Source organism: Chaetodon auriga, chromosome 18 (assembly GCF_051107435.1).
Source record: "Chaetodon auriga isolate fChaAug3 chromosome 18, fChaAug3.hap1, whole genome shotgun sequence".
Taxonomy (NCBI): Eukaryota; Metazoa; Chordata; class Actinopteri; order Chaetodontiformes; family Chaetodontidae; genus Chaetodon; species Chaetodon auriga.
Window position 1 is genome coordinate 10,547,858 of NC_135091.1, and position 24,774 is coordinate 10,572,631.

At 44.5% G+C, this 24,774-nt stretch overlaps 2 protein-coding genes across 3 annotated transcripts in view; one reads left to right on the plus strand and one right to left on the minus strand.

Annotated features, from left to right (window-relative positions):
- Window positions 1-8,598, plus strand: part of LOC143336374 (tyrosine-protein phosphatase non-receptor type 14-like) — a 33,981-nt gene extending 25,383 nt beyond the window's left edge. For both annotated transcript variants that reach the window (XM_076756510.1, XM_076756511.1), the window contains exons 14-20: window positions 63-1,385; window positions 2,881-3,021; window positions 4,113-4,331; window positions 5,477-5,605; window positions 5,835-6,069; window positions 6,291-6,454; window positions 6,573-8,598. In XM_076756510.1, coding sequence (XP_076612625.1) covers window positions 63-1,385; window positions 2,881-3,021; window positions 4,113-4,331; window positions 5,477-5,605; window positions 5,835-6,069; window positions 6,291-6,454; window positions 6,573-6,701 — 2,340 coding nt within the window. In that variant the 3' untranslated portion in view covers window positions 6,702-8,598. The remainder of the gene's footprint in view (window positions 1-62; window positions 1,386-2,880; window positions 3,022-4,112; window positions 4,332-5,476; window positions 5,606-5,834; window positions 6,070-6,290; window positions 6,455-6,572) is intronic.
- On the minus strand, window positions 8,577-16,990 carry LOC143336375 (N-lysine methyltransferase SMYD2-B-like). The gene is made up of 12 exons (XM_076756512.1): window positions 16,821-16,990; window positions 15,308-15,371; window positions 14,237-14,347; window positions 14,080-14,140; window positions 12,470-12,594; window positions 12,242-12,309; window positions 11,577-11,679; window positions 10,760-10,870; window positions 10,518-10,638; window positions 10,187-10,361; window positions 9,921-10,029; window positions 8,577-9,282 (listed from the first exon to the last, which is right to left on the minus strand). The coding sequence occupies exons 1-12, from the start codon at window positions 16,988-16,990 to the stop codon at window positions 9,202-9,204; spliced, it is 1,299 nt and encodes a 432-aa protein (XP_076612627.1). The 3' UTR covers window positions 8,577-9,201.
- Window positions 16,991-24,774: the final 7,784 nt, after the last annotated feature.

Consider the following 24,774-nt stretch of genomic DNA (forward strand, 5'->3'; position numbering starts at 1 on the left):
GTTTTAATTACTTCATCTCTTCTACATCTCACTCTGTTTTTCTGTGAATGTTCATCTTGCAGATCAGCTACAGTAAGCCCGTGTCCCACGGCCCTCATCAGGGAGGACCAGCCAGCAGCCAGGGCCCCTGTCATTCACCTTGCGTTAATGGAGGTGGAGGCAGTGGCGGGGTTGGAGGTGTAGGAAGCTCCATCTCTCACACTGTCAGCACACCTGAGCTGGCGAATACTAAACAACAGGGGAACAATGCAGGAAGCTATGCAGCGACAGCTAACATGCTGAGAAACCACATGTCGCGTCCTCCTCCACCTTACCCTTCCAGCTCCTTCCGCCCGGCCACCAGCACCCCAGACCTGGCCAGCCACCGTCACCGCTGCATTGGGGGCAGCAGTCCAGAGCTGGTTACCCGCATGGTGCAGCTGTCGGTCAAGACCTTCCAGCCGGACAGCTCGGCTGTGGTGCACCAGTCCTTGCAGGAGGTTAGTGAACCATTAACAGCAGCTGCTAAGCACCGCTCCACCCTGGGCAAGAGACACAGCATGGAGGTGATCAGCAGCATGAGGGGAGGTGGAGGAGGAGGGATGGAGGGCATGGTGATGAAGGGCATGAATGCTCCCCTTCATCGGAGGAATACTCTCAGAGAACATGTGATGCCCCCTCAACCTCAGTCCATTCCTCAACCCCAGCCCCAGCCCCAAACCCCTCAGCCACAACCCCAGCCGCAGCCTCAACCTCCACCCCAGCAGCCACAGGAGTTGCCCATGCAGATGCCTGCACAGAAAGCCCCCGAGGCCTCTGTGGCGCCACCAGGGCCAGTGGCCTACCAGCATCAAAAGACTCTCTCCAATGCTACCATGCTCATACACAGTAGTGAGAGTGAAGAAGAGGAGGAAGAAGAAGAGGAGAGGCCTGAGCTGGATGTTCAAATCCCAGGTCTCAATGAGGACATCAGTATCAGTGCCCAGCTCCAGGCTGCTCTGGCCAAGCTGCCCAACAAACCCCCTCCAGAGTACCCTGGTCCTCCAAGACCTCCCAGCAATGCTCAAATCCGCACCCACACCCACAATCACAACCACACTCACCACCACAACCATAATCAAGGACCCCAGAGCAACCAGGGACCCGTGGACCCGCACCAAGCCCAGGGCCGAGAGCTCAAACCTGGGCAGTGCCCCAATGGGCCTGGAGGTGGTGCGGGTGGTGGTGGGACACTGACCAGAGGGGACCAGGGTGGAGTGAATGGAGCAGTTTTAGGCCCATCCATTTCAGAACCGGACCTGACCAGCGTGAAGGAGAGGGTGAGGAAGGAGCCGGTCAAAGAGAGGCCGGTGTCCGAGATGTTCTCCTTAGAAGACAGCATAGTGGAGAGGGAAATCGCTCAGAGGGTAAGAATTCAGTAATCAATACATCCTCACCTGTTAATTCATAGTTACTATATACTACACTATTGTATTGTATATAGAGCATTTTTGGGTTTTGGACTGTCAGCTTGCGCTCTGAGAAATTGTGGTAACTAAATGACTGATTTACACATTAAAGTAATTAAGTTATTTAATTAAGTAACTGTTGATTAATAATGAACAGTTTAATTGAGAACTTTTGTTAATTGTATGTATCAACATGAATATGTCAAGTTTATTTACATCGCTCCGTATTACAAATCATAATTTGCCATGGAGCTTTACAGTTTATACAGCCACTGTATACACAATGCTGTGTCCATAGATGAGGGCCTTGATCATGTCATGTGACGTATAAGGCACATATAATATGCACCCAGGCGTAAAAACAAGTAATTCAACAGAATTTTTGACGCAATGCATCATTTTGTACTGGACAAAACCCCCACCGCACTGGTACAGTTCTAAATATTTCAGTCTGTTGTTTGCTAGCTAGATTCATAGCTCCTGATTAGCAGTAATCCAGGGTTCAGCATCTGAGAGGGTAGCACTAGGCTCTGAGTCCCCCCAGGCAGCTAAAACCCTTATAAATCCCTCAGATTATTCTTTGGGTTGGCTGTTTCTGTGCAGGTCGGCTCTCTGTTGAGGCACAAACACTTGACACAGCACCAGAGTCCAGGTATAAGTTAAATCATGTAATCGCCTCACTTAGTTGCTCTAAAACTCTGTGTTCAGGAGTGACCTGGTGTGGCCGGCAGCGTCACTGAGTCAACAAAACTCCAAACTATTTCAGCGTTATTTCCCTCTAAAACTCCCACACCCCTCATATTCCATCTGGTTTATCTCATACATAGAGGGTACCCCTGGTGACCCCCAAACTGTTGTTTTGACTGTCCCAAAGGGGAGAGGTGGAGGTGGAGAGATGAAGGGTGGAGCTGTTCTGGAGGCTTAATAGCATCAGAGATTAGGAGAGGTAATCCGTGGAGGAAGGAGGGACCGTGCAATGTGGGTCAGAGTTTGGTTAGCGTGGTCGAGAGGAAAAAAGACGAGGTGACAGAGGGAGTGTGTGTTCTGTAAGGAAAGGAGGCCAAAGAAGTAGGTGGGAATAAACAAAGGACTAAAAGAATGTAAAATATGTGAGGAAGGACAGAACGAGGAAGAGAGCGTCAGAATAAGTCAAGTGAGATGGATAAGAAGCTGCAAGTCTACTCTAAATAGGCTTTATGTACGAGGCTTGTTAGTTCACACCTTTGGACCGAATACAAGGGGATTGGTACGGCCTACAAACAGGACACACACACACACACACACACACACACACACACACACACACACACACACGTACGTCACATTCTCCCCACCCACTTCCACACAACGCACATGTACGCGCTCGCTGTTATGAGGCCGGCGCAGGTCAGTCAGTCTCGCCATGCTGCCGGTACCTGTATCCATGACACCGGGATTTTCCTCTCTCTTGAAGACGCTGGAAAGGCAGAAAATGTCCGTGGACTCCATGAAGAGGCCGCTGATGATGGCCGCCCTCAACGGCCTCTACGTGGCCCGCATGCCTGTCCCAGAAAGTCCCGCGGAAGACGGCGCCAAGGCTGCCACCGACGAACGGGTAAGATGCTCTCTAAGATGGTTGCTGGGGTTCTTCAGGCTTCATGTCTTTAATCGTGTGTCAGGAAGTGTTTTTGAGACTATTGTCCTTTGTGCTTGTTTTTTCAATGAGACTTTGTGTGCTACTGATCGATAGATGACGATGTTCTGGTGGAAGTTATTTCATTTTAGCCGATCTTGCTCTGCCCAAGTCTTCTGGGATGCTTTATAAAGTGAAATTCTGGGTTCATTCATGTAAATTCTTGTATGTGTTCTTTTATGGTACAGTAGAGACAAAACAAGCTTTCACAAGAGTACATAAAGAAACACTTTGAGACTCTCACCACAATTATACAACAGCTTCTATTCTTGATTGAGAGTGTTTTCATGCAATTAGAGAATAACAAACCTCAAATCGTAAATGCTCTTTTTCCAATCGGAGGTCTAACTTACAGGCTCCACCTGTTGGCAGCGATGAAGGAAGCTTGGCTGCAGATTGTCTCCAGTTAAGCTCGAAGACAGTCTCTGATGATCACGCTATTTAATGCATTTCATTTCACAAATACTGTCCGTTGGCTCCCTTTTCAGCGTGGAGGTGTGAAACCCAGCCTTTGTCCCCGCCGTTGCTAAGCTAACGGGGGCAAGCCCTAAGTGGGCTGTGGAACGCGTGGCATGGTGGTGCTTATCGCCTCTAGGCCTGTCGGTATGCTAAGAATGTGACCCGAGAGAGAGCGAGAGAGCCACACAGAAAGAGTGATAGAGGGAGACAGACGCTGCCCTCTGAAACATGACTGGCCTAATAAACAGGAACCCCCACCGGGATGAATACCACCACTGCATACTCTGCTCTTTTACAGCTGCGTCGATGCCTTATGCTTTGAGTCCTTTGATACTGAAGTCAGCATTCAGCCGTGAGTGATGACGAGAGTTTAGAAATGTGGACGTACGTTATAATGAGATTTCTGGATTCCCATGGTCTGAATGGTCTCTTGGATATGGTGGAATGTAAATGAATAAAAGCCCCTCTGGGACTGAAAGAGAAACCTCTGAATGATGTGTTGCTCGGAATTCAATGACTAACACCCCTTCCTCTCTGGTTCTTTCTCCCTCCAGTGCAAGACGTTGGAGTTGAAGCTGGAAGAGGAGCGGGTCTTCACCGAGTATGAGCAGGTTCCCAAGAAAAGAGCCGACTGTGTTCTCACCACAGCGACTCTGCCCGAAAACACAGAGCGCAACCGCTTCCGCGACGTCGTTCCGTACGAAGAGAATCGGGTCGAGCTTGTGCCGAACAAGGAGAACAACACGGGCTACATCAACGCCTCACATATCAAGGTGCGCTTGAGGGGTCACCTCTTAAAAAAACTGCAAAGGAAATTTAGGGCAGCACCCACCTTTCTGTAATCCAGACTATTTAACTTAAGTAGCTGAATTCATAAAAGAACACTTGATCCTTCAATGTGTATATATCACCAAAATTAGACACACATGTTCTTGGATGGATCCAAGACACCCATGGATCGATAACATCATTCAACACTGGATGTCGATGACAGCCTGGGTTTGAATCACGCTCAAATTTAGTAATAGAACATTGTTTTATCAGATTCAAGTTAATGTGTATGACTCTTGATCACACTTAAGGCTCAGAGCGCTTCGCAACAACCACATCAGACGACATAAATGAAAACAAAGAGCATAAAAGTTGATACATGCAGCTCTCCGCTCGTCTTTGTTGTGGTCATTCTTAAGCAGGGAATAGCTCGGAGGGAAGGATGAAAGGCGGCCGTTGAAGGCTGTTTGGGCCTTTAAGCTCGCGGAGCTCGTGGAATTCCCAAAGAATGTGGTCCAAACTCCAAAACCCTCTTAAGTCAACCTGAGCTGCTCTCACTAGCCCTTCTATTCATGCGTCGTTGCAAACGGTGTGTGTGCACAAGCATGAGTTTGCATTTCACCAAGAGTCGCCGCCTATCACGGTGTAACCCTCTTAGACCCCCCCCCGTCATTTAAGGTAGCTGCCGCAGAACAATAGGCCTTGTTTATTCCCCATCCATCTCTTAATACAGTGTTTACAGTCACGAGGTGGCCTGAGGAATTGGCCTGGACATGCTCATTATGTAATGGCACTTTGAAGTCTGTGTGGCTGCAGTGTGTTGAAGACGGGATGTTTTTCAGTGCTGCGTGAAGTTTATAAATGAGGGCAAGCAGAGGAAAGCTAAAGAAGAGGGGCTGATGGTTTTATAAATGAGGGAAAAGACTCAAACTGTGGATGAAAATGATGTTTATACTGCCCTCCAGTGGTGGATGAGATTACTGCAGATGTGTGTAAATTGACATTTAATGTGTTTTTAAAGCATGAATTCATCCATTTCTGCCTTATGTGTGAGTTTTTATTTAATGTGTAAGCTGATTCTTGTTAGTTGTCATCTTAATGTGCACTAATTGATTCTTTGTGTGTATGTGTGTGTGTGTTTTCCCAGGTGATGATCAGAGGGGTGGAGTGGCACTACATTGCCACCCAGGGCCCGCTAGCCAACACCTGTGCCGACTTCTGGCAGATGGTGTGGGAGCAGGGGGTCAACGTCATTGCCATGGTTACAGCTGAAGAGGTACACACACATGCACACGCACACACACATTGCACACACATGGTACACGCAGATGTGGATATTTTTCAGCAGCCGACAGCTGGCGTCTGTCTGTGTGTGAGAAATAGGACAGTGAGTGTGTGTGTTAATGTATGAGTGTCAGAGCTCAGTGTGTGCCTCTGTTTTCCCTCATCTTCTCTTTTTTTTTTCCTTCCCTCCAATCACCAATCCATCCTCATCCTCCAATCAGGAGGGCGGCAGGTCCAAGAGTCACCGCTACTGGCCCAAACTGGGCTCCAAACACAACTCAGCCACGCACGGCAAGTTCAAGGTGACCACCAAATTCCGCACAGACTCAGGCTGCTACGCCACCACGGGGTTAAAGGTCAAACACCTGCTGTCTGGCCAGGAGAGGACGGTCTGGCACCTGCAGTACACTGACTGGCCTGAGCAGGGCTGTCCCGAATATGTCCCGGGATTCCTCGGTGAGCTTCATCATTATCATCATGCTAAGCTAACCGGCTCCAGACTCTACCTTCATATCTATCAGACAGACATAAGAAAGACATTGATCTTCTTATCTAACTCTCAGCAGGAAAGCAAATAAGCGTAATTGCAATTACATTAAAGAAGCTAAAATAAACCACATCCAATTAACAGACACACTGCCCTCATCTTACCTTGGTGTCCCTCCTCTTTCCTGCAGCCTACCTGGAGGAGATCCAGTCTGTGAGGAGACACACTAACTCCATGCTGGACACCTCAAAGAGCCTCAATCCCCCGGTGGTGGTGCACTGTAGCGCCGGGGTGGGTCGCACTGGAGTGGTCATCCTCACTGAGCTCATGATCAGCTGCCTGGAGCACAATGAGGTGGGTGGACAGCGGGCTCGCGGGGTCAGGGTTGCAAATTCAACATTGTTATTTCTTATTTCTCTCAGTGAATCCTCTTAGTGACACCACCACCTGTCTCTTCTTCCTCACTTTTCAGCCAGTGGAGGTTCCCACCATGCTGTCAGGGCTGAGGCAGCAGAGGATGCTGATGGTGCAGACCATCTCCCAGTACAAGTTCGTCTACCAAGTCCTCATCCAGTTCCTCAAGAACTCCCGCCTCATCTGAGCCCCGGGATCCTGACCTTTGACCTTACGTGGCAGAACGACTCCAGATAATGACAACGGTACTTCAAATTAGCGCGAGGACTGTACAGCAGATACACTTTATCTGACAGCTGGTTGGAAGCAGATACAGAGATTCATGCTGAGTTTTCTATGTGGCAGTTTATGGAAATTCTGGTGGATTTTCATACAGACCCACCTCAAGGGAGGAAAGGATTCGTGTAGGCCTGTATAGAAATTGACGACCTTAATCAGTTTGTTCTTTTTTCCCCTGAGTTTCATTCTTAGATCTGGTCCCTCTGTGTGGAGAACGCACCTTTGTGCCTTTTCTCCATGCACGTCAGGCGAATAAGCAGCTTGTTTTGCCTGCAGGTGTGAATGTGTTCGCCTGCCCCCATGTGTTCCTTAGAAATCAAACCTGAGTTTGGATTGATTTGCCTGCCTGCTACATTTCTCATTCACTCTTTAGCCGTTATTAGAAACGGCACTCTGCTGCATGAACAGTAGGTGGCAGCAGTATTATGTTACTATGCTCTATACTCTGAAAGAGTTTGCCAAACAAAAGTATTCTTTAAATCACTGTTCTAAAATTCCTTTATTTTTAACAGAGTATTGATTAATACAGCAAATATTTACTTCAACATTGTAACAAATGTTTTTATTTATTTCTATAAAGATTGTGCTCACCTTTGACATTGAACGGAGGAGCGTCGACAAGCGCGCTGATCCTCGTTTTTCATCATTTGTCTTAAATCTTACTGTGTTTCTCAGTAAGCCTTCCTCACCACTGTCAAAAGGATCGCTCCCATTTCCCCCCTCGAGTGGCCTCGTTTAATACATTTCTTTTGAGATCCTTTTGTCGCGTTCAACACACACAAAGTACATTTATTTTAATCACAGCTGCTTGTGATCAAATGTGTCTTATCACATTTCTTACCAGGAGGCATTTCAGATGTCTAAAAGGTGTTTGTCCAATGAATTTGGAGATAATTTATAAATATAATTTCACTGTTTGCGTATGCAGGCCATAGAGAGCCGTGTCCTCATATAGCAAATACTGCATCATTGTGCCTTATTGAAGCATGAAACAAGGAGAAGCTGCCTGGCTGACACCCCTGGCCTTGTTTTAGGGTCCTGGGTGGGTTTGATAAACTAAAATCTTTTTTTTTTTTAACCTCCAAAGATTAAATCTTTAAATCAGTATTTAATAGTTTGTGTTTCGCTATTAGGGAACATAATTCGGTAAAGATTTGACGGTAGAAAAATGCTCTTGGTTTACTTTTGAAGGATAACAAAATAAAAGTGACACAGTTGACGGCAGCCATTTCCTTTAATCTGATCCAAACCCAGTGATTACTGTGTGGCCGTGCTCCTGCATCCTGTTTAGAAATTACATCCTGAAGAATTTCCTTTTACATGTTACGTTAAATATACGTTTCTATTTTTCTGAATGCAAAGCCAGCCATGTCCAAAGTAACTTTGTACATAACGGGCATGTGAGAAAAGATTTCTACAGATGTTTTATATAGTTTTCTTTTTTTTTTTTTTTTTTGACTTGGTACCCTAAAAATACCGCAACATAATAAACTATGCATGCGTTTTTATATTTCAATGTATATATTCTCAAGTAAGTATAAGCTTTATGCTCTCTTGATATATAAGTGTTTTGTTGCACTTCTGTTCTCTTTGTGACAGTATTTCCTCACACGGCATTCCTCTCTTTGTTTATATTTAATTTTTCCCCCTTTTTTTTTGGCAAAACTCCCAAATACCTTTCAAAGTACGTGTACATATGTTTTGTATATGCGTTTTCAGTGCTTCAAGTCTTTTGTTTTCTCTCCCCAGACATGTATGAAGCTGTCGTACTTGCTTATTATGCAATAAAGCCTTATTTTCTTTAAGACTGTGGCCATGATTTCATTTATTTAGCATTTTTAAAATCGTTTTCTTTTAGCTGGTGTGTTGTAGAGGCTTTCTTTCGCAGTACTGGAGACATTAATGAGCGCAGAACACTCAGGCGTTAATGCAAACACAGTGCTCTATCACAGCCCTCCATTGTGACTCGGGCACAATCTGCAGCTGTAATAGGCCCCTTGTGGTGAGGCAGCTGTCCTGATTGGCTGACGGGGATTTTGTTGCGTTGACCCCCTACACACATATGTAAACAACTCGGCTGATGGGTGACAGGGTCCAGCTGACGTGTCAGTCACAAGCCGAGACAAACAGGAAATCGCTCTTGAGCACATGGTCATCATGAGTAAAAAGCATCTTTCACAATGCACAGTTTTCACACAGCTGAGCATTAAATGCACATCTGGTGCAGCAGTGTCCTGCATTCTACAGACTAAGCGGTTCTTGCATACATAACACTGATGTAAGAAGTGAAATCTCCAAAAAGTAGAAAGTGCCTTCAGTTCCTTAAAGCTCCTCATCAGAGGAGGGTCTGCAGTTCTTCTGGGTCAGCCAGGCCACATTTGCATTTTCACAATTTCTTTAACTTCTTGTCATTTTTGTAACATCTCGTTGCGCAACTCTGTCAAGTAGAAGTGATTCTTCCCGTGAGTCACCTCCATTATGGCCGCTGCCTGTGAAACACACAAACAAATCTCATTTTGCAACATTTCACAGCATGTAGGTACATAAGATAGATGAGACTTTACTGATCCCACGCTGAGGAAATTCACTTGTTCCAACAGCAACAATAGAAAGGAGAGCTAGAAAATAAAACAAATAGAACAAATTGACAGTGAAAAGATACTAAATAAAAGTTGCACAGATGTAATGGATGTTAGCGTATGATTTCGACTTTGATGCTGTGATGTGAAAATGTACATATGTACATTATTTCTAGGAGTGGGTATATTGAACCTCGCTGCTTTTTGATACTGAAAACTGTCAAGTACTGAAAGGAATATATGTACTCACATATTCCTTGATTAAAGAGTTTCTATTTATATTTCAGACTGATGATTTTTTGTTAAAGTGGCTGAGTGGCTGGTTGTGTTTAAATTTGAGAGGAAAGCTTCTTTTGTTGAATTATATAGATATATTTTATCAGAAAACATCTTTATTTGCCTCTGAGGTAAAAAAGTTTTGGTATTTGTACTATTATTCCAAATAACACCCGATAATATGCCTGTTGATTTAGCTCATGCTTTTGTCAGAGCAGTACTACCTGTTGCTTTGTAGCTGCTGTATTTAAAAGCTCAGCAGGTCATGTTACCTTCTTGAGGGCGCCGATGCCGATCGAGTGCCTGTCCAGCCCCATGTACAGTCTGCCCAGCTTCAGGTACATGGAGGACACATTCAGAGAGTAGGCTGGATACAGCTTGCTGCATTGGAAAGAGATCACACATGCTGATTACACCTAAACAGGCACACCATTGCAAGAATGTCCTTTTCTGTTATCCTATAACCTTCCGTTACTGTAATCACAAAGAAAAGTGAAACAGGCTGCTGTCATTTCTGACCTGCGTGGTTTCTTCTCACCTGAAACATTTGACGATCTTCTCGCCGTATCTGATAGCTCCGTCTGCGTCTTCCATGTAGAGACAAACCCCCATGGCCTGGTACATCATGTGGAGCATGTAGACGTTGGAGTCATCGAAGACGGCCCCCATCTCCTCCAGGCTCTGCTCACACATCTCCAGCAGCTCACTAGGGGGTGCCACAGAGTCAAGGCTGCGTCAACACAAGCGGCTGAAATGTCAAAGGGCCTCTGATCATATTAGCAGATGTCTTGGGGTCTGGGAAGCTACTTTGTGGAAGACCAAGTCTTGGCATCACACATCATGACTTAAGTACATTATGCAAAGGATATTTTTTGTGTGTTTGAAGACGCGGAACTCTCTGATGGTTTTCCTGCTGTAGCGCACCATGTTGCTGATGACCTCTGGCTCGATGGGGTCGCTCTGCTTTCGTACTTTCAACTTGGCTTTGTCCTGGAGGTGGAAGCACGACACACGGGCATGAGGAGCAATGGCAGCTTGTAAGCTTGTGTTTGCTGACCAAAATAAATCCCTTCATTCCTTTGTCCACTCAGCTCTTCTTAAGGTGTCTCACCTTGGACCTGCTTTTACACTCCTGACACCCACAGGTGAAGTAATAGGACTCTCTCAGCCTGTTGTTGCGGTCGTCTGTTGGATAGAGGAGGTCTATGTAGGTGATCAGCACCTAGAGAAGGAAATGACACACATGAGAATCCTAAATAATGCATTCACCCCTTCCTCTTCCTGTGTTGAGACTGGAACCTCAACCTGTCCAGCTTGTTTCAAGATCCAAAAGGAGTAATTGGACATTTCAGGAAATCATCTTCTCTTTCTTTCCAAGAGTGAGATGCACGGTAAATAAAAAGCAACCGTCAGCAGCATTTTAGCTTAGCTTAGCACAAAGACTGGGAATAGGGAAACAGCTGACTTGGCTCGGTCCCTATGGAAAGTAATCAGTCTCCTGTGGTTGTCTGCAACCTTGAGGTGATGACATGACTCCAGGAAGATACTGAGCCCGGCCGGGAATCGGAAAATATGAATAATGTCTTAATTGTTGAGGATCAGAGGTGCTGGTGGGCTGATTTCTATATAGTTAATGGACAGATAGAAGAGTGGTATCTATCTTATTACGCAAATGAAACAGTGTTGAACTGTTCCTTTAATGTTAAACACCTTATACCTTAAACATCGAACATTTACATTTCTCAACTAGTTTAAATCTAATTCAGCAACCCTTCTTCCTTTGGTTTCCAGGCTGATCCGACAAATCAAGTTCACAGACGGACAAATGTGTCACACACGCTGCCCCAGCTTGCCTTTCCACACACACGCTTGGAACAAAAGTGATTAAAACCCAACCCCCTCTATTGGCAGCTGCTGCCTTTCCTCACTTCGTCTCCAGGCTTCATGTCCTGCACCGCCCGAACATCAGCCGACGTCCCGTCATATGTGACAATGACGCTGGGCTGACAGCTGTGGTTTACCAGAGCCACGCTGCGGAGGGAAGAAACAGATAAGAATCCACCTCTCACCTCTCTCGCATCGCATGTAGTAGGAGCAAAAGTGCCAACTTATTATTGCTCATAGCAATGACAAAACAGTGACATAACCAGTTTATTTTAAGTGGCGTTAGCACTATGCCATGACTGCACATACAGAGAGGTCTTGAGGACACTCAAGACCTCTCTGTATGTGTAGGTGCAGTCGACTCAAATGTTAGTGGCCTTGCTATCACCTGGGTGGCAGGCTGGAAATAGCTTAAAATGGAGCTGAGTTGGCAAGATCACGTTCACACAGCCAGTTTTACGACTTAACAGCCTCAGCCACAGCAGGCAGACCAGTTTACCACCCAATGACCAACTGGAGAAGGGAGTTTATATCGCTGGGAACAGACAGTCTGACCTCTTTGGATATATGTTACACATTGCTCTGAATACGAACCTTTAAAACACAACTACTGCGAATTGTAACATTCGGCATGTACCTTTGCGTGCATTATAGAAACAGTACAGAACACCAATATCATCATATGTGTGAACGTGAGTTTCCTTCTTACTCTGGGTAGACTGCAGTACCCATGTGGGACAGTTCATCATCCTCTACAGTGAAACCATTACAGGCAACCTGTTGAATAAAGAATAGATGTTATATCATCTGCTTCTTTCCTCTTAAACTCCAGTGGTTGAAGATTATTGTTACAGCAAAAAAAGAGTTCATATAGTAGTTTGTGTGTGTGTGTGTGTGTGTGTGTGTGTGTGTGTGTGTGTGTGTGTGCGCACAGTACCTGGGATAAGAGCGTGAGCAGGTCTTTGTGGTCGGGTAACTCCAGATGTTTGGAGTAAAAACGATGCAGTGCAGCCACATCTGCTTCGTGCATCTCCCTCTTCTCGTTATCCACGTCCTCCACATCTGTTGCAGGAAGACGTCTTAAATTGATTGAACGATGTGTATTTTTTAACTTTGCAGAAGGAAGCATGCAAACTCTGGAGCAGTATCTATTTTAGACTGCGATTTCATTGAATATAAAACACCTCTGATGCCAGGCTAAAATTACGAGGCTAGACAGAACATACCATCCTGATATCATCCCTCTTTAACCAAATGAAACACTATTTTGGGCACGGTTATCTTATCTGCATAAAGCCAGTGACCACTCAAATGACTTGCAATATCTTGCTGCTATGTGAGGCTACCTTTGAAGACAGTCTGTCTTCAAATCTGTGTCGATTTACCATTTCTCACCCTCAGTCTCTTCAGATTGCACGCAGTGTTTCTGCAACTGCATTTTCAAATTACAGTGAATTGCAACTAGGATTTGAACCTGGTTCATATCTGATTTTGAAGAAATGTGAGCAACATCCAACCTAAACTCAGTTCCTTTGATGATCTTTGCTGGCTTAGAAATGTTTTCACCAGGTCCGGCCATGTTACTCTATAACAACTGCAAATAGACAGAGATAAACAGCTCTCCTTCCTCCGTCACTCTCACCATGCCAAGGCAGGAGCAGGTTGTCACCACGTCATCTGTATACTATTCTCTGCCAGAATAGTGTGTGTGTGTGTGTTTGTGTGAGTGTCTGCATCTTGTCCCTGACCCCATAACACTACATTCAGTTTATTCTCCTACACCAGACGCTGCCACTGACTCAGTGTTTCAAAGAGGAGCTGAACTTTTCACACTGACAGCACTGTGCGTTTCTCTTCACAGCTAACATTGCCACGCTCTTCACACTGTTAGCTACAGGCTAACATATTGCAATTAAATATTTATTTGAACAGAAATCTGCGCTGGGAAAATCAGACAACGACAATTTGGCCAGAGATTCTGTAGTGTTATTCTAGTAGCCTCTAATGCAACCTCTATAAACAGATATCTGCACATGAATGCAGAATATGTACAGTAGGTGAGGGAAAAGATTTTGATACCGGAAGCGTTCTGCCTTCCATTTGCAGTCTGCATAGTATTGACTAATTATATTTGAGTGTGCTTTGGTTGTGTGCAGTTGGACAGTCCGTGTGGAGAGCAAAAGAGGGGGAACACATTGGCCGGAATGCAGTCTCAGAACCCAACGTCACTGACACTCATGCAGTCGGCACCGTGTGTGTTAGTCTAAAGTGCTCCTGCTTCCCATTCAAGTTGTTACACTTGTTATGTTGTCTCATGGCCTTTCAGCCCACAGCTATAGGATATATATAGATGTCTAATCTGAAGGGGTTGTGCTTTTTTAAGAGGAGTATCGCAGGACACTTACAACTGAAGTACAGACTCAGAATGTCTAGAAACTTCATGCTAAATCTGCAGACGCTTTCCAGCTGGGTTTATAAGGGTTGTCCCAAAAGAGATATCAAATCACACACAAAAACAACGTGTGCTTTTATTTGTGTGTAACTCACGTGATTGCATCTCTCCGATGAGCAAGAGCTTCTCAGAGGCACATCTTTCTTTTTGCATTTTCTGTGGGAAATGATGAACAAAAATGACCTCAGTGAACCACAGCATGTACCAGACAGCACTCCAAAAGGACACTGTGTCTTTAATTAACTGTCCAACCATCTTGGCGAGGATCCGGGCCACCAGGCGGGACATCTCAGACGGGCACCATTTCTCCCCAAATGCGGTCATTGCAGAGCACTCCAGCTTGTGCATGGCCCAGTCCCCTTTCTACTCGCAAACACACACACAAATATCATAAGAGCACGCAAACGAGCAACTCTGGAGTTTAAAGTCGATTCAACTGTTTACAGATAAGGTCCCCCGACAGCAAAAGCCCCAACAGCTGGTATATAAGGCCCCTGAGTTACACTACCAGCTGAGGGATTGAGCAGCATAGCGGAATGTGACTCCACACTGTGTTAATGCAATGCTACCCTCACCCATTTACCTCTCCATATGAAAACTGAACCGCTCACTGACTGCTGGGTCCCCGTCTCTGATTTAGTTCATTATGATCAATCATGGTCATCTCATCATGGTTATACTATACCATACTTATTTTAAAGTGTCACTCTGCCCGCTGTGCTTAAATTATGAAAGCTGATTAATAATTAGGGTTCCTACATATTTAAAGGGCATTGTTGCCTCACAAAAAATAAAATGGCAATTGATATTTAACTTGTTTAAATTGTTTTTTTCCTCTAGGAACATGTGGTGGGCCAAATTGAAACTTATGGTGGGCCAACTTCGGCCTGCAGGTCCCGCTTTGGGCAGCCCTGGTCTAAGATGTACTCAGCCTCAGCTGTACTTAGGCTTCACTGTAGTTCGATCTGCGTGGTACCAGTACAGTGAAGGGAATTCAGTCACCTGTTTTACAGGTGAGCATGAAGTGGACATGAAATTTAACCTGTTGATAATGCAAGATGGAAAATGAAGACTCACCAAAATCATTGAGATTAATAAGACTATTCAAGTCTAAAACATTTCATGCCATTTGATCCAGTGGTTGTTGGATATTGCACTCCTGACATAAGTGTCTGGATGTCCATATATAATCATTCCTCAGGTGACTCTGGTCTCTTTGCTACAACATAGGGTCCATTATCTTCCACTGCATCCTTGTTCATCAACCACGAACACCCGAATCAATGCATCACGTAGTCATTCTGTCCCCCAGCTGTTTCCTACCTGGCATTTCACATTGCAGTAGAAGGCTTTCTTGCACTTCCCACATCTTGCCAAGCCTTTTTTCCTGTAAATGACAAAAATCAGATTCTATTAGCTTTTAGCAAACAGCAGAGCTACTGACAGCGATAACTTTGCCAGACACAGAAACAAGACTCAAGCAACAGACAGCAGAGCTCAAAAGACAGCAGATTATCTTGTTGTATGTCTAGTGGAGGGTCTGGAAGTGTGTGCGTATGTGGACATTTAAACATCTTGCTCCGTTGCTTTGAGACATGAAGCAGCAGTTGCTGGTGGCCTGCTGTAGCTGATAGCAATGAGGGGCTTTAAAACATTCTGTGGTATTAATAGAGCTGACCTTATGATGGAGCAGCTGTCTCTCTACCCCAATGAAACAGTAAAGCAGTCCATAAGTCCATCCAACTCCAGGTGCAACCCAGAACTTCACCGTTACGAGTGATTTTTAGAAACATACACAGTGGGCACTCTACTCTACGCATGTTGACCATTTAAAGTGAGCTATATCAAACATCTCACTCCAGGCTCCCTCTACACTTACCAATATGGAGGGAGGTCTGAGATTAACAGGGTCAAGGTCTATTTATGTGAGACTAAGGTTACATTTATGGTAAGTTAGAAAGGATTACTTTAGGAGGTCACAGAGTTTGGACTGGGGGGGAGGAAGACATCTTTTAACATCTACTTTTTGTCCCCTGAATGCACAAAATCTGACTTCTGCAACTTTTTCCATCAGTTTGAAGGGAGATCGTTAAAGCATCAAGCAACACACACATCTGAGTACACCAATACCCTTAAAAGAGGTCAAATGATGGTACCTTGAATGTAATTCATGTATAACTAACCTTCCCAAATAAAACACACTGACTTCACACCATTGGGAGCAAACATGGAAGATAACAACTTTCTTAATGTTGAGCATAACAAACCTGTAAGCTGCTGCTGCTGCAAGAGTGGTGGTGTTTTACATCACAGTACACACATCCACACCAACCCACATAAACTGATTTAAACACGATACAATGGTACGTGTCCACACAATAGATCACCAGGACATCATTTTCAATTTGCAGCCCCTTCATTGACCACGACTAATTTCCTGCTGATTTTAAAGACACTGTATAATCTAATTATGATGCCACTCAGTTAACAAAATATGTTTTTAATGATCAGCATTCACATGGGGGCCACAGCGGGTGTGTAGACATGTGGAACAGGATATACATGAACCATCGTTCAGAAAGATGAGCCTCACAGCAAGAATAGATTTTATGGAGATGCATTTCTAGGCCAAATATAATATCCTTGTGGTGCTGTATGGTGGTCAGTGGGCAACGTGCTGTGCTAAGACTAATGGCCAATGAGTTCTAATCAGAAATGAAGTGAGGGGCTGCAGGACATGATGTCAGCTGTCATCACAGAGCCTGTGGAGCATCTAACACAGTCTGAAGTGCTCAGAGGAGGCTCTGAATGAACTCAGCCACGTCAAGTCCTTTACCTGGTGAAGCAGCACTCGCAGTAGCAGCCTCTCTCCTTCGCTGACAGCACGTAAGAGTACGCCTGGCTGGAAAACAGCAGCTCCCCGACTTTAAAGGGTCTGGTCACGCGGAGACCTCGTCCTTTTCCCGGACTGTCAAACCTCTCCAGCCCCTCGATGCTGCCCGTCATTGTGCCTCTTCCTCGCTGGGGGTGATGTGGGATGTGACACCGCGGTCACACTGAGAGGAGTGGCCCCCCGGCTCCGAGTGTCGGGCGCCACCCTCCCAATAATTGATTTAGGGAGCCCTCTAGAGTTATTTTATAACTGTTAAATAATATTTGTGGTGATTTGTGGGGGGCGTATAGCTTCCTATGGCAATAAGACCCCCTTGAAAACCAAAGAACACCAGGATTCCCTTGCTCCAGAAAGCTTCCTCTCACTGTCATTTTAATTAAAATACTGAATGCTGCCACCAACCCAGACAGCTGGGTCTGGGTTATAGAACAGACATCTTGAATAAGATCACTTTAGGTGGACACTGTAGACAGATCTCACTTGTAGAGCTGTCACGATCCAGTAGGTGGCAGTAATGCAACTTATATGGATGCCAACTGCTATAAAACACCACAGAAAAAGAAGGTTTGAAGCTAAAAAGTAATTTTAAACAGTCAGATGTGGTTGCTGTCATACCACTTTGAGAAAGTGAATGGTCTCCTCTTAAGAAAATCTTATATTATGTGAATTGTGAAGCCAGTCATGCTGTGGTCTCATAATAAGATACAGAAAGCCAGATAACAGCTGAAATGAGTGAACCAGGAGAGTTAGCTTGGTTTGGAGTGTTGCCAGTGCTTATGACATCAGATGCTTTGTTTTGTAAGACTAGCTAGTTACCAGTGATAGATGAAGTCCAGTGAAACTTTTTGAATAAGACAACTGGGAGAGTTAGCTTGTTTTCAAGTGTTGCTAACCATATCAGCTAGCTAACTGTGTTTCTGTAAGACATGCTAGTTAGCTAGCAGTGTTGGATGAAGTGCAGTGAGACTTAAGAAATAAGCCAACCGGGAGAGTTAGCTTGTTTTCAAGTGTTGCTAACCATATCAGCTAGCTAACTGTGTCTCTGTAAGGGATGGAGAGACAAACTGAAGAGTTCTGTCAACAATCACAGCAACTAGTTATTGACGGGATGTGTTTTAGTTTGTTGGGAATCTGTGCAACCTTCTTAAAAATAACTGTAGTTTGCTTGTACACTTGTGCTGCTACATCAACTGGGTTCTCTCAAATGCTCAGGGCAAATTTCTCTTAAGGAAGACCATATAGGCTAACCTAATTTGTGTGCAGTGGTACTACATGAAATGGATACTCACCACCTCATCTCCATGAAAGGATGGACGTCAGCATCAAATAATGTGAGTTTTGCATAAATCCACCCTCATCTGCCTAATATATCTGTCTGCCTCATTGCTTGCTGGTTTTTCTGATGGTTAAATGTCTCTCTCTCTCACTGTGTGTATTTAACTACTTCCTGTGTATTTGTTAACATTATGAACTTATCTTATGTACCCAAGCCTTTCTCTTGTTTGCTGCGCTGTTGTGTTATTGGTGCTATTTGCACAGTTGCATGGACATAGTCTGCAGGGACTTTGAATAATTTCCTCTCTTTAGCATAATTGGATGTTTAGTTGCCTGTTGATGGTGTGTGGTATGAATGAGCCCGTGGAGGTCTGCTAGTTGCTTGTGAGAGTTTCTTCATCTTGCTATATAATGAGTCATTATACTGTTGGCCCCGTAGGCTGTTTTTGCATGCAAAGCATATAAGAAGAGTGTGTACGTAATTTGTTTATCATGCCTTTTTTGGTGAACATAAACTATTACATCTGTGAATGTTCCTAAAGTTCAATATTTTTTTGGAATTCAGTATGTACCTGCTTCAAGTATAAGCTTTGTAGTACTGCATATCTTTCTTTTGTAAGTTGCACAATCTCAGTTTATTAATTCACCACATTGTCCTACGTTATACCTTATCTCTTGAGATGACTGTCTGAGGCCACAACTAAAATGAGCACTGAGTTCAACGGGTCCATTTCAAAAAACAATCAGTGTCAATCTGGCCTGTCTTTTATGTGGGCCGGAGCCGCTACTCAATGGATGTCATAGGCTTTAGGTATGGGCGATATTGACTAAATCCTCATTCACAGATGATATTATATCAAGATAGTGATACATATTGTGATTAAGTGAAGTATCTGTCACTGTCTGTCTTTGATAAATGCAGTGAATTTAATACCTGACAAGTTATTTATCATATTGATGATTATTTCTATGGAAGAACTTGAAGAAATATGAACAAAACAGATACGTGGTATGAACTGAGCGGTGAAATCTTTGGTATTAGACAATTTTATAATGCCTCAGAGTGTACAGGAGAGCAACCTTAATAGATTGGCAGCAGCTAATGATTATTTTCATCAATACTTGATGAAACTAATCATCACTTGCTGTGTTTCGAATGATTACTAGCAATGGTGCTGAAACCTTTGTAAAAGTAGTATGGCTGTACTTAAAATGTCTTCTGTTGTTATAATTTGGGGGGCATTTTATAGAGATATGACAAGAAAGAATGGGCGAGAGGACAACAAGAGTCCCTTGCCAGAGTCAAACTGTGGACTTTGTGCTTCATGTACAATGCCACCACGGCACATTGGTCCATATTAGCTCTTTAAAGGACTCTTTACACACTTGCAGGCAGAAGAGCAGCCATAATGAGTATTTTGGAAGTTTTGTACACTCCAACATCTATCTCAAACATCTGATGCATATACTTTGTATTGACAGTCATCTCCATAGTTTTGCTTCTTCTTCTTTTTTTTTTTTTTGCAGTTCAATAAGGCCACCTGGTGGTGAACACAAAGTATGTCTTGGTGGCTGGTGCTTACTCCATTAAATGTTGTCATACTTCGTGTTGTGGCATCTTGTGTATTTGCAGATCGGTTCACTAAATGCATTCATGAAGTTGAGTGTTGTAACTGTAACAACTGGCCTTGTTTACATGCTGCATTAAATGTAGTTTTTCATTCATCATGTAGACCAGACCAGACCAAATGATCAGAAAGAGCCCTCAGGTTCTTAGCTGGTGTCCAGTTTTGTCACATTGTGCCATCGTGTGGGTGTTAATTGTAAGTGCACCCTCAAGTGACTGAGAAGCCCCTCCTGGGTGCACCACAGTCCAGCGGTAACCTCAGATCCAGACAGATACTCTGAAAACACTGAGTGAGTTCTGGTGGGACGACCAGCACTCCTGATTTTTACAGAGGTAGAGAGGCGGAGCTCAGGTCAGGACTTGATCTTGAGTAAATTGGAATATTTCATAAGCAACCATACAAACACGTTACACACACGCCTGCTCTCTGTCTGTCTGTCTATCTCTGTCTCTCTCTCTCTCACACACACACATAAACACATACAAGCCCAAACCACTGTGAAGATTTGTCCCTCATCTGTATCTGAAGGCTTTATCCAACCTTGCCCCAGTTTCCCCCCGATTTATTATAATTCCATTTTCCAGTCTTTCAATCTAAAGATTTGTTCCTCCTCATTTTTTAATAACGCACAAGCAAGGGAGGCATGTCCCTGTGAGATTATGTCGTCGTCTTTGGCGTCTCGTCTTGATTACATCAGAGGAACCTGATTTGATTAGGAAGAAACCCCCTGTTTCACTATGCGCTCTCTTTGGACCTCCCCGCTGTGCTGATTTCTTGCTTTGTCAGAGGGGATGATCTTGATGAATATGATCTGAAAGAGAGGGAGGGAGAGGGGGATTAGGTGAAAGGATTATAATTTCCAATGACGAGAAATAATAAGAAACAATAAAATCCTAAGTAGATTTAGTTCTCAAGGAAACCCTGTTAGGGAAAATCAACAGAATAAGAGACAGGACGGGAATGAGACAGGACAGAGGTATTAAATAGATACAGTTGGTCTGACCTGTTTGGTCTGAGAGACAAGTTCAGGGCTTCTTTTGGTCTTACAAACTGAAATTCAGTGCATCCAAACTGTAACATTTTATTGGTTCAAATTAAGGTATTTTCAACAACAGTTACAGATATCGAACATCAACGTTTGAACATGTTGGCTTGAAGTTGAAATTGAAGTTTGACTGTTCTTCTTACAGATAGAAGTACAGTTGCTGATTTGTCGATTAGTCAGTTGGCAGAAGATAAATCAAGTGTTTTTGATAATACATAAATTGGTGCAGCTGTTTTTCCAAACATTCTGTAGTGAGGATGAGCTCCGTTTCACTTTGTATGACATAGCAAGGTGAATATTTGTTTGTTGGGCTGTTGATCAGACAGCGCAAGGTTTTTGAAGACATCCCCTCAGGCCAGTGTTTTGCCAGAAAGTCTTTTAAGTTTGAAGTCGCCATGTGTGTTTTCTAACCCCGGAAGGTTTCTCTGTTTTCTTCATAACAGAGCTGTGAAAAAAAATGTGGAAATCTTTCAAAATAACAAGGTGCTAAAGAACTAAATAACTACTTTGCTAATTGAATTTCACATGTGAGAAGTTGATGTAATGTAGTAGGGTTAGGGTTAGGGTGTTTCCCTAGAGCATGCATTGAAATCTCTAAAACAGTAACAAGAATGTCTTCAGACGTGGCCTGCACACACACGACCATAGTGCTACAACAGGGGGCACCATGCAGTCCGGACAATAGACTATAAACTGTGGCGTATCTGAGCATGTTCTCGCCACCTCACCCCCCTTAGTCTCCAGCACACCTGTTCTCCTCACTAGCTCTCCTGCTGGTATACCAGCCCTCCTCTTTGTTATTTGCCAGATCATCTGATGCACCTGGTGTTCCAGCCTTCTCTTGCCTGCTTGTTCTTGACCACAGCCTGTCCCCACTTCCACTTGCTTCCACTTGGCTCTTACCTGTTGCTGAACTCCGCGTAGTAAACAGCTGATTGCTTTGCTGTTGAGTCCGCGTCTCTGTGTGCATCACCATTACAGTTTTACTGTGTCATAATTTATCTGCACGCTGTCAGAGCTCTCCTCACCTCGCACCTCTTCAAGGATCAAACTGCATAAAGACTGACTGTTTTTACACCCTGAGAAGACACTGTATGTATAGCTTATGGCCATGCAGCTGATGGATATACGCAGTACATTGTCACATCGGGGACCTCGTAAAAACGGCAGCTGCTAATGCCCCTCTGCCACGAGGTCGCGGACGAGGGTTGTGTGTGTAATCCAGTGCGGTTAAAGACCTCTTCCACTCTCAGTCTTGCTGCAGTGCTGGACGGAGGCCTCCTCACTTCATACTCATGACCTTGTCATCGCACGTCGTTCCCAGGCTGCTGTGCTAACTAGGGGTCATCAGCAGGGCACCGCTTCAGAGAGATGGACGGTGCTGTTTGTTTGCGTCCAAGGAACAGAGTGGGGACAGAGTAATTGATAATTCTTGGTCGTGTTTTGGGGGGGGGGGGGGGGGGGGGGGGGGGTGCATGCCAAGACCCTGTGTAATGGTTCTTTTCTTCTCCTGAGCCCGGCCCAGGCAATATATAATAATACCACATTCTTTCTGATGATGAACTCACTGACTGAGACAGTGTCTACCATCCTCGTCTCTTGTCAGCCAGTTAGGGAGCCAAGCCTTAAGCCTTAACCCCCCTGTCTCCACTCCTGGCTGGGGGGGAATGTGACGCCTGCCTGCCTGCCTGCTCGCCTGCTCGGTCGTCTTAGCCCTGTGGGCTTTGCAGGCGCGGAGCCTCATCTCCCACTGTTTATCCATGTGTCTTTGCTTTGGCTCAGGCCCTACGCTGTAGGCCACTGTGGGCTGAGTGGGGTCCACTGCCCTGTGTCACCCACCTAAGCTCTGCTTTCACTGGAGGGCTTAGCGCCTCACCCCTCAGCCGCTTTATGAGCAGACAGCTGGGCTAATCTGTCTCCCTCTTTCTTTTTCCTTGGGTCTTGCCTCGTTTCTTCTTTTGGCTCCTCTGGCCGTCTGTTTGTAGTCTAGTTTGCTTTCATGCCTTTCAAACACAGACACTGCTGTTTCTGTTTCCTCAGAACACAAACACACACACACACACACACACACACACACACACACACACACACACACACACACACAGAAGAAAATTCTCCTTTTGTATTTCTCTGTGCTACACTTCTTCTTTTTTACTCACTCAATAGGAAATTTAAAAAGTGATTGAGAGTTGAGGAATCACAGGAGAAAAGTGATGTTTGGTCCTGGACTCATCAGGATGCATCTGGTTCCAGCACTTGTTGACTCAACTAAACCAACTTTACACAACTTGCTGTTCATCTTAATTGAGATGAATTAGCTTTGACTGGTTAATAATGACTCTGAGTCTCTCAAAGAAGGCATTTCTATCTAAGGCTGTGTGTACTGTATATAACACACTGTGCACCTGACACCCTGGTAGACATTGGTCCATCTCAGAGGTGCTTCTGTAAGATCTGTCTAATAAGTTTGACCTTTGAACACCTTTAGCCTTTGAATTCGGGGACCTGCAATACCTTGAACTAAAAAAAATTATATGCATCATTTACATAAGGTGAAGTTAGTTGGTTGATAATTGAATAATCATTTAGTGTTTTTTTTAAAGGAAAAATGCCAAACATTTGCTGTTTGGGTTTTGGACTGTTGGTCAGACAGAACAAGGTATTTGACAGTTTTAGATGCTGAGATTTGTGTTTGGCCTGAACATCATGGTGACATTGTTCAAGTCTCAAACTCAAAGACTCGAGGTTGACTTGCATTTTGAGAGCATTTCTCAGACTGACATCACTTCGCTCTGCCCTTCATCATCCCATCTTCTCACACCATCTCTCCCTGTCCACCCTCCTTCTGTCCTCCATCTTTCTCTCCTCCTCCTCCTCCTCCTCCACCGCCTGCCTTCCCTCCTCCTCCTTCTCTTCACTGTCCTCTTCAGCCGTTCGGCTAAACTTAGAAGTGACAACAGTTGCAGGGTGACACCGAGGGCTAAATAAGACCAGAACAATAGCTTCCCCCCTCCCCTCCTCTTCTCACCCCCCTCATCTCCCCCTTTAATAGACTGCCATTGTTCTCTCCCTTCACTGTTGCTCTTTCAGGGAGTTTGTTAGCTATGCTAATGAAGGTTGGGCTTGTGTGGGTTTAGCGAGTGGGGATTTGATGCTCTTTAACTGGGCACTTTTAGAAAGGAGAGGCGATCATAAGTGTGGCCGGGTGGCTATTTACCACCAGTCAAATGTCACAGGCGTGTGGATGTGATACAGCAGTGGAAGGGATCCGTTACATTCCACTTGCTTCAATTTGATATCTGTACACTGAAACCTGCAGAGCAGTCAGCAAAATGTGTAGAGGAAGGTATTTAGCGAGAATATGTACCATTACCTCTCTAATGCTCAATGTACTCCATGTGTCAGCATGTCAGAGTCCTTGCAGAAAAAAGGAGTAGAGTAAGACAAGACGCAGAGACTACAGTAAGTATAGTGCAGTCAGTCATCCAATCAGTCAGTCAGTCTGTAAATAGCCTGGCCGATGGCTCCTTTGAGCTTTCCTCTAAGAGGAATTCTCTTTCTCCTTGGTGTATTAATAGAGCCTGTGCATTGTTTCCTACAGCAGCACTGCTGCAATCAAAGGAAGTTGGCCTGCTAAGTATACAGATATTTTCCTTTGTCCCTATGTTTAGCAGGCATGGAAGAGTCAGATGTGTGTGTGTGAGATTGTGCACGGACGTCCGTGTGGCTGTATGAGTGAGTGTGTGCATGCTCATGGGTATTATGTCAGGTTGTATGTTTATTTATGTGTGTAATCGTATATGCACAGTGATACATCCTTTAATTGTTTGTGTGTGTCTCTAAGCCACTCATTGACAGAGTGACCTTTTATTTGAGAGGTCATGTGTCTTCACAGGTTGTCGGTGTGTTGGTATTCTTTTTCCAAGAACAAAAGTTAATCTGTTGTGCA